The 13,048-nt window shown below is 40.9% G+C and overlaps 1 protein-coding gene and 1 long non-coding RNA gene across 2 annotated transcripts in view; one reads left to right on the top strand and one right to left on the bottom strand.

Moving 5' to 3' along the window:
• Positions 1-12,345, bottom strand: part of adpgk2 (ADP-dependent glucokinase 2) — a 38,030-nt gene extending 25,685 nt beyond the window's left edge. The window contains exons 1-2 of the mRNA XM_043695557.1: positions 11,882-12,345; positions 2,233-2,392 (exon numbers count right to left, since the gene is read on the bottom strand). Coding sequence (XP_043551492.1) covers positions 2,233-2,392; positions 11,882-12,056 — 335 coding nt within the window. The 5' untranslated portion in view covers positions 12,057-12,345. The remainder of the gene's footprint in view (positions 1-2,232; positions 2,393-11,881) is intronic.
• The window catches only part of LOC122552692, a 10,183-nt gene continuing 9,327 nt past the window's right edge, over positions 12,193-13,048 (top strand). The window contains exons 1-2 of the long non-coding RNA XR_006312452.1: positions 12,193-12,271; positions 12,689-12,791. This is a non-coding gene — a long non-coding RNA (uncharacterized LOC122552692). The remainder of the gene's footprint in view (positions 12,272-12,688; positions 12,792-13,048) is intronic.

The following is a 13,048-nucleotide window of genomic DNA, read 5'->3' as shown; positions in this document are numbered from 1 at the left end:
ATGCCTAGGAGACCCTTGTTCAGAAGAAACCAACCCAGAGGAAAATCTTTGAGGAACAACTCATGACAGCTCGTGGTCTTTTAAGAATTAAGCCATTTGAACAGCTGTCTCTTCCATTTCTCTCAATCTACCAGGCCAAACCAAGCCCTAGCTGTGAACTTTGATCTTTGTTGTCCCATCTTGCTTCACACCATCTCAGAACTCACCTTAATGAAAATCACATCCAAACCCCTTCAAACCCTATTTCCATTAATATGCTGACCACTCAACTTTACTTCTTGGCCCTGAAGTTTGCGAAGAATGTGCTCTTCAACTACTGCCTCTCTTCTTTAAATCAACCACCACCAGCCTCCTTAAAAAGGATTCCCTTCTCACTATTATTGTAAATTACTCCCCATCTTCAAACTCCCTTTCCTCTCCATAGTCCCTTAACATATTACCACCTTTTAAATCTACACCAGTTTTCCGCCCAAAATCCTATAAAGTAGTCCCCCGTACCCACGGGGGATACATTCCAAAACCTCCCGCAGAAGCCCAAAATCGCAGATAGGTGCAAAGCCTTCCATTTAAAAATGGGGAACATACATTCCCGGCAGCTTCTTGGTCCTAGAACATTCCCCAAATGTTCGAACCACGATAAACCACAGTAACTGTAGATACAGGGGTCGCCCGTATTCAAATGCCTCCAGTTTGATTGCCACTCCACCAAAACTACTCTGACCAAAATCATAAATGACACATTGAGAAACTGCGACAATAGGCAAGCTATTCTTTGCTCTTTTCAACTTGCATACAACTTTTATGGAGTCATCCACAGGAATAACAGTGTTGCTCATGGCCTGGGTTCCCAACTTGACACAGGCCACATCATAGCAAGCCCCTGGTCAGTCCAAGGCAGGCAGGGTAATTGGGCCTGATGTACTTTATAGTCCCAGCCCTTGCTTATCCACACCACTTTCGCACCTGTACTTCAGCTGAGTGAAACTGCATTAACTTACTTTCTCACCTTTAGTGTTCAGGGAGACACTAATGCTGGGACTCATTTAAAAAACAAACTGTTCACACCCGGTGGCACATGATCATAGCAAGAATGGATGCAGCACAGTCCACTCTCCCCTAATAATGCAGCATTAACCTAAATTCTTAAGAATACTAACATGTCAGTGTAAAGGTTTTTCCAACTTGTGTACTTACCATTGTTGTAGCTTCTCTAATTAAGGATGGTGAACAGTTAAACGTGCCTTTGTAATTTAGCATCAGCATGAAGTTACTTTGCATTCACTAACGGAGAATAATTACAGAAACAAAAGAAAAGTTAAAAATCACAACACCAGGTTATAACCCAACAGGTTTGTTTGGAAACACTAGCTTTCGGAGAGCTGCTCCTTCATCAGGTAGCACCTAACTGATGATGGAGCAGTGCTCCGAAAGTTAGCGCTTCCAAATAAACCGGTCAGACTACAACCTGGTGTTGTGTGATTTTTAACTTTGTCCACCCCAGTCTAACACCAAGTCCTCCACATGACAAAAAAAAGGAGCCAAAGGAGCCATTTCTCAGCCAAAGTATTACACTAAGGCATACAAAAGGTTATAGCTTGCCTTGTGCATGATTTTCTGTGTTCTAAACATGAGCTCACAAAAATAATTTAAGTGACTATTCTCACAATAGTATTATTTTTGGATTTAACAGTACATTTGCGTGACTAAATGATGACTTGGTCAAAAACTACTAAATCACAAGGCTGCACGACAACTGATTTCCTAATACACTTAAAATAGTTATGCTATCAAAATTTGGTTTTGAAATAAATTATTACTAAATGTTAATCTCAACTTACAGCACAATCCTTTAAAAATATTAAAGGAATATTATGTATTATACTTAAGAGTCTTGCTGCTGTTCTCGAATGAAATCATAGTGATAATGTTTGAATTATTTTTATTAAAATTATTGATTCATAGGATGTGGGCATCGCTGGTTCAGCCAGAATTTGTTGCCTACCCTAATTGTCCAGAGCAGTTAACAGTCAACCACATTACTATGGGTCTGGCATAAAATAAGATAGACCAGATAGGAATGATAGATTCCTTTCCCTAAACAAAAAATTACTATGCTATCACCTATCCTACTTGTTGTTACTATATTCGTTATTTTCCAGAAATTGTACAACATCAAGTTTTATCAAAAGGTGATGACCAATATGCTAAATCTCATTCAAACTTATTTCTTACTCCGATGCAGCTCCAGGAGGAAAGAAGTAAGCAAAGCTTTCAGCCAACTGTTCTTCTGATGTGATGAAATTATGATGGATAGGATTCTTGCTTGGTTTGATGCCAGCTTTCTTTAACAGAGCAATTCCATCTGCCACAATGTCAAGACAGCCACCAAAACCTAAAGCAAGGTCAAAATAAGTTTATGATTAATATTTAAAAAGAAAGTTAAGTGTAGGTTGTACAGTAATGCAGAAAAAGCATACAATAATATGATAACGATGGAATAATTTGCTTTTGAGTGTTGATTAAGGAATAAATATTAAAATTGGATGCAACAGAGAACTCCCAAATTCTTCTTATATGCTCCACTGCATCTTTTACATCCACCCAAATACAGAAATGTCTCTAACTGCTCAGATGAAACACGACATCGCCATCAATGCAATATTCCAGAACTGCTTTGGAGTGACAACTTAGGTCAGGAGATTGAGAGATTTGAATCCACAACTTGTTGACTCAGATGCAAGAGGACAAGCCACTGTATTACTAGATAATTTAGATTACCAAGCAGTTCGATTTAGATTACCCCCAAGTAGTGCAGGACCAGAGGTCTTTATCCATTCAGGAGTGTGGCCAAAGCAAAAGCTTATAAAATCGCAACCTGGCTTGAAACTGAAATCAGACATTCCAGAGGCACAAAAGATATAATGGAACAGCGATCTACATAGAATGGTAATGATTAATCAAAAGTGGGATCAAGGCCCAAGAGTGCAATGTTCAGATGAACGTTTTATAAATGGAGCTGGATGGTGTTGCTGAATCAAAGCAAATAAGATTACAGCTACTAAAAGCCGAACAACATAAAGACATTATTTTATCACAGGTTGAACCAAACTGATAGATGAATGTTTATATAAAGATTTCTATAAAAGCTAGATATACCAGTTAATGTTTTCATATTAAAAATTTAGCAACAAAACATGAGGTCTATTTGGCACTTTCAAAGAACAATTCAAGTTAACTCCACTTTGTCACAGTGTCATAGACCTTCGGTCCAACTCGTCCATGCCGACCAGATATCCCAAACTAATCTAGTCCCATTTGCCAGCACTTAGCCCATATTCCTCCAAACCCTTCTTATTCATATACCCATCCAGATTACTTTTACATTATATCAGCCTCTATCACTTCCTCTGGCAGCCCATTTTATACACACACCACCCTTGCCTCTTAGGTCTCTTTTATATCTTTTCCCATTCACACTAAACCTATGCCCTCTAGTTCTAGACTCCACCACCTCAAGGAAAATACCTTGTCTATTTACCCTATCCATGCCCCTCATGATAAGTTATACCCCTTGTCATACTTCTTTGTCAGATTACAATACAAAGCAATCTTTTTTGGATGTTTCTATTTTAATTATTAGAGGAGTGTCAACCTCTGCTCTGTTACACATGCCAGAGGGATGTTGATAGTCAACATACTGGTGTGGATCTGGAGTCACCTGTAGGCCAGACCAGATAAGGATGACAGATTTCCTTCCCTTTAAAAATGACAGTTGCAAGACTGATGGGTTTTTACAATAATTAATGACAGGTTCATGGTTACCAACACAGAGACTGGCTTTATGATCCAGATTTGTTATGCGTTAATTCAACTGAAATTCCACCACCTAGCAGTGGTATTTGAAACGGCAGCATTAACTTGGGCTTCTGGATTTGTAGACATTAAGACAACACTATAATTTTCCCCTAAATCAGCAGTAACACATTTTAAATACATCAGTACCTTCACACAATTGAATGGAAGAAAATATTGTTAAGCAAATGCAACATAATACACAAAGGGTGGTACAGTGGTTAACACTGCTGCCTCAGTGCTAGGGACCTAGGTTTTGATTCCAACTTCAGATGATCGTCTATGTGGAGTTTGTACGTTCTCCCCCACGTCTGCATGGTTTTTGGTTGGGTGCTCCAGTTTCCTCCCAGTCCAAAAATATGAAAGTTAGGAGGATTGGCCATGATACATTGCCCATAATGTTCAGAGATGTACATGTTAAGTGCACTAGCCACGTGAAATGCAGGGTTACAGGGATAGGTGATGCATCTAGTGGGTTGGTCTTGAGGGTCAGCATGGATTTGTTGGGCTGAATGGCCTGTTTTCAAACTGTGTGGATTCTATGATTATGGGGCTCTAATTGTCACTGTATTATCATTCATAAAAGGCTCTTATGTTCTATTAAAAAAATAAGTTCAAAGAATCCTAGTCAGTTGATACATGTTATTCAAACAAAATGATGTGGGGAGCAATGCATTCATTTCTGGATATGCAGTAAGCTGAATGTCATGATTAACATTGTCTCAATGTCACAAATTACTTTATGCTCACAAAGCTGTCATTTCAGACCTCAGCTGAAACAGTAATTTACTTCTATAGGCAAGCTGCCCCTGCAATGATAAACGGAGCTGAACCACATAAGTTAGCACAATCACAAAGATGGATTGCTTTTGATACACACCATTACACATCAATATATGACAAATTACTATCATTACACCATCTCATTGACACTATCTCCTTATAAACAAGCGTGACATTCAAATGATGACAGCATTGTTGTCCCATTTCCCCAACATCCCCCCGCCCACCAGTTGAAGCAAAACACTCAGACGCAGTATAGTTTTACATCCTCCATTTTTTTTCTGGGGCCTGGAGGGAGAGAGAACAAATCGTCCACGTGCACACAGACGTGAGTTCTCGGTCTTCTCTCTGGAACAACAGTGTCTAAAATGAATTAAATAGTCATTTTACAGGGAGGAGCATCCAGATAAGGCAAAAAACCTATTGACTGGGAGACCATTACAATCAGCGAGTGTCAATAGAAAAGATTAAGCCATCTGCTGTTACAATGAATAACTGGCTTCACATAATAAATACATTTCACCTTGTTAAACTGATCTTACATATGGAATACTTCCAATATTGTTAAATGGCTCTCTATAATAAATACTTTTCCACCTTGCTAACCCCTTGCCTCCAGCACCCCATTGTTAACTGCAAGTTCTTATCTGATCTGAGTCATGCTCAGTTGAACCTCTTGTTTCTCAAAACCTAACTCCCCCTACCTGTTCATACCCAGTATACATTCTCAGCAAGAGTGTCAAAAACAAAGCGCATGCTTCCCTTGGCGATGTTTTTCAATTTAATTTGCAACTATCGCATCTCCAATTAGGATTATTGGAAAGAATTATTAAATTAAAAACATTTATTGTGACCATCTTTGACATTTAGTAATTCTATAGAAATAAACACAAACAAGCAATTTAAATGATGTGTATTGTTCGAACTGTATATCATAGAAAAAGCAACTAAATCAAAAGGTAGCATTGTGAACAAAATCACCCTCAAGCAGGAGACCCCTTTGGGGATACAGGTCATCACAGATGATCAGCAAGTGTGTGGAAGACCATATACCAAGGAAGTCAATCCGGGTGTTCCCCAACAGGGAATCCTGGATGAATCAGGGCATACAGAACCTGCCAAAAACCAGGTGAGAGGACTTCAGATCACGAAACCCACTCAAATATAAGAAATCCAGGTATGACCTTCGCAGAGCCATTAAGACAGCCAAGGACCAAAACCAGTCTAAACTACAGACTCAGAGACACCCGGCAACTATGGCAAGGACTGAATGACATCACAGGTTCTAAAATGAGACAGTGCAAGATAGCAGACAATGACAGATCGTCTCAACACCTTCTATGCTCACTTTGAACACCTATTCCAACAAGCCCTGACAAACCTATGCCAATCACTGCATCAGATAGCGGATCAGTTTTCCTTCGTGTGAATCCAAGGAAAGTGATGGGACCAGACAGAGTACCAGGCCATGCACTCAGGGCATGCACAGATCATCTGACAGAGGTCTTCTCGGACATCTTCAACCTCTCCCTGCAGCAGGCCACTGTCCCTGCCTGTTTCAAGAGAGCCAACATCATCCCTGTACCTAAGAAGGCTCGTGTAGCATGTGTCAATGACTACTGCCCAGTGGCCCTAACTTTGGTGGTCATGAAGTGCTTTGAAGGGCTGATCATGGCATTAATTAACTCCAGCCTCTCCTCTACTCTTGACCCACTCCAATTTGCCTATCGGACCAACAGATCCACGTCAAATGCCATATCACTTGCCCTTCACTCCTCTGGAGAACATCTTGACACCAAGAACAGCTACATAGGAATCCTACTCATTGACTATAGTTCAGCCTTCAAAACTATTATCCCCTCGAGACTGATTACTAAACTTAGTAATCACAGACTAAACCCCCTCTCTGCAACTGGACTCTCAGTTTCCTGACCCACAGGCCACAATCAGTGAAGATTGTGGACAATATTTCATCCTCACCAAACACGCAACACTGGAGCTTCCCCCAGAGGTGTGTACTCAGCCCCCGTCTGTACTCACTGTATACCTATGACTGCATCGCCAAAAACCAGACTAATGCCATTTACAAGTTCGCTGATGACACCACCATAGTCAGTCGAATCTCAGTTGGTGACGATATAGACAGGAGGTGGAAGACCCGTAAAAATGGTGCACTGAGAACAACCTAGCTCTCAATGCCGGCAAAACCAAAAGGAACTCATTATTGACTTTTGGTGGGATGTTACTCATGCCCCCCTACACCTTAACAGTACAGAGGTGGAACAGTGGACAGTGTCAAGCTCCTGGGAGTGGTCATCCACAACAAGCTTTCTTGGACTCTTCACTGGGACACACTGGTTACAAAGGCCCAACATCTCTTCTTCCTTAGGCAGCTGAGGAAATTTGGCATAACAGCGAATACCCTTGCCAACTTTTATAGGTGCGCCATCGAGAATGTTCTGACTGGATGTATTACAACCTGGTTTGGCAACCAAACCATTCAAGATCAGAGACGATTACAGAGAGTGGTGAACTCGGCCAGGACATACACAAAGGCCAACCTCCCATCTATGGAGTCCATCTACCAGGAAAGGCTGTCAAGGAAAGGCTGCCAGCATTCTCAAAGATCCATCCCGCCCTGACAATGTTTTTCCACAATCTCTACCATTGGGGAAAAGGTACAGAAGCCTGAAAACATGCACCAGCCAGTTTCGAAATAATTTCTACCCTACTGTTGTTAGAATACTGAATGGACTCTAAAACTGTTAACACTCTCCTGTACCGCTGTTTTTGTTTTTGCCACTGTCTACCTATTATTTACTTAACTATGTTATTTAACTCTGATCTGCCTGTATTTTTCACAAGACAAAGCTTTTCACAATTAGCCTCACAATTCAATTTCAAAATGGCTCTACCCAGCACACGGATTTCTGTCTGATCTTGCTAAATAAATGTGGCTTGAAGAGCACACAATGAAATAGCTTTTCCCCACAAAAACATTAAACTCACCTTCCATTGTCCATCTCCCAAAACAAAAACCTCTATCTAGGGAGTGTAGAACTATATTTGTCACTCTAGGCTGATTTCTACCCTGCCCCCTCATTAATTCCCTTTACAGTCAAGTTTATGTTTGCAGAGCCTGGGGCCATATTCAGTGACTTACTGGTTAACGTGGCTCACTGAAATTCTATTGTATCAATCTTTTCTGTTTACATGCCTGTTTGAAATTCACTACTTTCTACATATTTTTCAGCCAATTTGTTAAACCAAAGCTGAAAGAATACAATTAGCGAAGCACGCAACAGAAAACAATATCTAGAAGGGAATGACCTACCAGACAATTTTTTTTAAATTCAATCCAGTTTACAGAAGTTTACATTCAGACTACATAAGCTTGTAAACCCATTTGGCACAATTAGGGATAAAACATTGGTTTCCCATCCCTTGCTCAGTTCAGCATTTGTGGAGAGAGAAAACAGTTAAACGTTTTAAGTCCACAGCTGGGCTTGAACATTCATTCTGTTTCCCCCTCCACAGAAGCTACCAGACTGGAGTTTCGCCAGTATTTCCAATCACTAGTATCTGCATAATTTTGCCCGAAATACCACCACATCAGCCCCATACACACAGGGTCTGGTTTCTTCCAGATTCAAACTCTTTCTCTAGACTTACCTGCTAGCCATTATAACTACAGAATCCCCTTTGTGATGCTTCCAAATCCTCAGTGCTTCTTGATACAGAAACTCTAAGGATGATCAGAAGATCTCAACTTTGTCTTAGCGAACTCAATTTATACATGTGCACAATCTTATACATATATGTTTGTTTATTGGTGGTCAACCAAAGAATACAAGCACAGATTGTTTGTCAGTTTCTTTGGACTTCTACAGAACTGAAGGTGCCCCATATCTATACAACAGATCCTAATTGGAAAATATTGTTTCAACTATAAAACAGTTATGACATTTGATAGTAAAGAATAAGAATATTAGAGGTCAGCAGCACTGAAAAATGGCCTTAGGCTCAGAGTCTATGCTAGTTTAAAAAATATCTAACTATTCCAATCCCATTTTTCAGTACGTAGCCCATAACCTTGTATGCCTTGATATTGCAAGTGCTCACATGAATACTTCAATGAGGGTTTTTTGCCTTTGAGGCAGCAAGTTCCAGATTCCCAACACCATCTGGATAAAACTTGTTTTCTCTCACATCCCCTCTAAACTCCCTGCCCCTTACCTTAGATCTATGCTGCCAGTCATTGAGCATTGCTTAAAAAAAGACACAGATCGATGAAGCTTTTCATCTAGCACATGTCAGGATAATTCATGAGATACCAGAGTAAGGGGAAAACTAACATTCTTTGGTAAAGTGCTCAACTGATTGGCAAGTGATTCCTCATTGCAATGTCTTGATTAATCAGTTAAGGACGAATGACATTGATCGATCAAGACAGTACCCTGAGAAATGAATCATCAAATGGCTGTCACCTATTTTGCTGAGTTGACACAGGTAAAGTGAGTACATGTGCTGTCTACAAAAGATTAGGACCCTTTGTATTGATATATAAAAAGTTAGCGCCATTTACTGCCACCTAAGAAAAATAATAGGAAATCACATCACCACAGGAACTTACATCACCAACCCAAGGAAACCTAAACAGTGCTTCATCTGGAGGCTCACTGATGATGTTACCTAGTATGGTGATGAAACATCTGAAAAACGAACCTTCCAGCTCAGCAAGCAAACCTACCTCCAGAACCTCAACCTCAGGAATAAATCTTCACCTACTCAAAACATTTCAGAAATCTGGAGAAATAAATAAGACCGACTTCCAAAAAGCAAAACCAGATGGTACCCAAAGTTCACAAACCAAGAGCCCCCTCAGACCTGGAACACCAATTTACAGATTGGCCAAGGAGCAATACCAAAGACTAAAATACTTAATAGAAGACTGATGCCACTCCATCCACTCCACCAAGAATTCCTGAAGACCAAAGACACCAAGATTGAAGAGGATGAAATGATGGTCTCCTTTGACATAACAGCCCTGTTCACATCCATCAACATCAGCCTGGCCAAGGAAATACTGACTACATTATTAGAAGAACCAAAGACACAAAATCCAGACACCACCAACTTAATCAGCAAGGGTATTGTCATCAAGCTTACCACCCACTTCACCTTCAACAACAAAACCTACAGACAAAACAACAGAACACCCATGGGATCTCCAATATCAGGGTTCTTAGCAGAAGCAGTAATGCAGAGATTCGAACAAACAGCTCTGCCAACCATCCAATCCAATCTTTGGGTTTGTTATGTGGATGAAAGCTTTACCATCACTAAACAAAACAAATTAGAGGAAACTTTCAAGATCATCAATAATACCCTTACCTGGCATAAAATTCACTAAAGAGGAGAAAGCAACAAACTGCCACTCCTAAATGTTGCAGTAGAGCAAACAGCCAGTGGAGAACTTCAAACCAGCGTCTACAGGAAAACAACGCATACTGACATAATACTGAACTACAGAAGCAATCATCCCAACATCTACAAACAAAGCTGCATTAGAGCATTATTTTAATGAGCCACCATACACTGCAGCACAGAGGAACTACGCAGAGCAGAGAAAAATCATCTACACAGTGTATTCGGAAAGAACGGGTACCCAATGAACACAGTGCGTTCATTTCTCAGCAACAAACCCCAACAAACAGACAAAACACGTTCAGAAACCCTAGCCACTCTCCCGTACATCAAAGACATCTCAGAAATGATTACCAGACTACTCAGACCACTTGGCATCATGGTAGCCTACAAACCCACCAACACACTAAAACAGCAGCTAATGAACTTGAAAGACCCTACACAGACAACGAGCAAAACTAATGTCATTTACAAAATACCGTGCAAGAACTGTAACACACATTGGACAAACAGGCAGAAAACTAGCCACCAGGATACAAGAACATCAACTAGCCACAAAAAGGTGTGACCCACTCTCACTGGTAACCTTACATACAGATAAGGAAGGGCACCACTTCTGCTGGGACAACACATCCATCCCAGGACAAGCCAAACAGAGATACGCATGAGAATTCCTAGAAGCATAGCATTCCAACCAGAACTCTATCAACAAACACACTGACTTGGATCCCATTTACCACCCCTGAGAAAAATAACAGGAAATGGCATCACCAACCCAAGGAAACAAACACATAAATAGAAAATGGGCCATGCCACCCAGTGCTTCATTCGGAGGCTCACTAATGATGTTACCTAGTATTGTGACAAAACATCTGAAAACAAACCTTCTAGCTCAGCTAGCAAACCTACATCCATATATAAAACTTCCAATATACAGAAGCATGAAACACTGAATGCAACTCAAAATCTTAAATTTTTACAGTCACATGATAATACTTCTACAAGAATCCACTTGCCAACTAATCAACACTATCATCTCAGAATATGTTTCCCCTTTAATTGGTACTCTTGCAGGTTGTCCTCAGCCACCACTGACGTCAGTACTACTACTGGTTTTAACACTGTTCTGATAAAACCTCCTGTTTAGCTAAAGCAACCCAAAAAAAAAACGTTAGGACATAAAGGCATGTCTAAAAACTCTGAAACCAGGAAGCAGGAAGTGCTTACTTATGCACGATTCTTAGAGATATTGTGTATTTTGTATTGTATTGTTTTGAAACACTTCAGCCCATTAATCTCCACTTGGTGATTCAACTAAAGTGGGCCATTTTCTTTCTTCATTTTATAAGGCCTTTTCGTTCACGACTTTCGGTTAGAAAAGATGGATTCATTTTTTTTAAACAGAGCAACCTGCTAGCTAACATCTAGGAATTTGCATTTTTTACTTTAGAAAAGGGGGCATTCAAACGAGTAGCTGAAGGTTTTTTTTTCTCCAAATGTCCCATTCATTGCTGGTATATAAAACAAAAACATGAAATTAAGGCGATACAACAGAGATCGAAAGATCTGCACAAGAGAAATCCAGACGGTCAGGAAGGTGCAATAGAAGTAAAATGAGACTTGCGCAGCTTGTAGGCGTTTAAAGACATTCCACTGAAGCAACAAAAGGACTGTGCATCAATATTGAAAAATAAGAAACGTTGAACAAGATAAACTGACAGTATATTTGTATGACATTTCAACCTGCTTTTCTTTATTCACTAACAGACAACTACTGAGTGCACAAGATATTGTGTGAAGGTGGTCTCGGATTCCTTACCTACTGCCACTCGGGGCCGCTGGTTCAGGTCTACTTTCCTCTCTGCTTTCAGCAGCGAAGTCAACACGGTCTCCAAACGCGAGTCCAGCTCGTTGCCCACTTGCTGCCGGTACCAAAATGCAGCAAAAACGGCAAAGAACGAGAAGGCAACACCGCATTTTAGTCCGTGGCCCATTTCGGACCGACGGCTGGCAAACACTACAACAACAAAGTTCAACCTGTGCTGCGCAGGTAAATCCAAGCAGTGGGGGCTAAGGGTTACCAAGGCAACGGAACCCGTGCTCGCGAGACACGGTTTCACCAACGAACCTTCACCCAGGAAACGGCCACGTGACTCTGTTCAAATCCTAACTGTAAAACAGGACCGCAAAAGTCGTACACCATTAACGGGTAAGAAATTTTGCTCGATTCAGAGCTGATATATATTTTGTCTCTTGGTTTCGTCCTTCTCGATATATGGCCGCCGTGGTCTAATTATCTGATTGACGTGGACTTTTTCCAATGAGATCTTGGCAAGGGGCGGGAATAGAGTATGTACGTTAGATCGTCAGTTTTGAAGAAGCGTCGTTGAACTCGAAGTGTTTCCACGTTGAATGGTTTGACGTGTTAAAGTCAACGTGGCGAGGGACAGATTTAATTTAGAATCAAAACGACAGGAAAACCATTCAGCTCATCAGTTAACATTTAGGGGATGCAGAATAATTCTGAGCTGAGCTTGACCTTTCTATTCTGATTTGAAAAGGAGCGATTCACCCAAATCCACAATCCTCTTTCGCCCCCCTCCCCCTGCATATAATTCCATTTCAGATAAATGATCAACCAGTCAGAATGAGGATTGCACATAACCCTTTGGATTGCAAAGAGTTGGAATCGTAGAATCTCCACTGCATGGAATGACAAAAAAAACGAGGTAAAAACAATGACTGCAGATGCTGGAAACCAGATTCTGAATCAGTGGTGCTGGAAGAGCACAGCAATTCAGGCAGCATCCTGAACAGGCAAAATCGACGTTTCGGGCAAAAGCCCTTCATCAGGAATAAAGGCAGAGAGCCTGAAGCGTGGAGAGATAAGCTAGAGGAGGGTGGGGGTGGGGAGAGAGTGGCATAGAGTACAATAGGTCAGTGGGGAAGGAGATGAAGGTGATAGGTCAGGGAGGAGAGGGGGGAG

Source organism: Chiloscyllium plagiosum, chromosome 9, assembly GCF_004010195.1.
Source record: "Chiloscyllium plagiosum isolate BGI_BamShark_2017 chromosome 9, ASM401019v2, whole genome shotgun sequence".
In the NCBI taxonomy this organism is placed as follows: domain Eukaryota; kingdom Metazoa; phylum Chordata; class Chondrichthyes; order Orectolobiformes; family Hemiscylliidae; genus Chiloscyllium; species Chiloscyllium plagiosum.
Note: the sequence above shows the minus strand (reverse complement) of the source record. Positions and strands in the feature narration are given on the sequence as shown.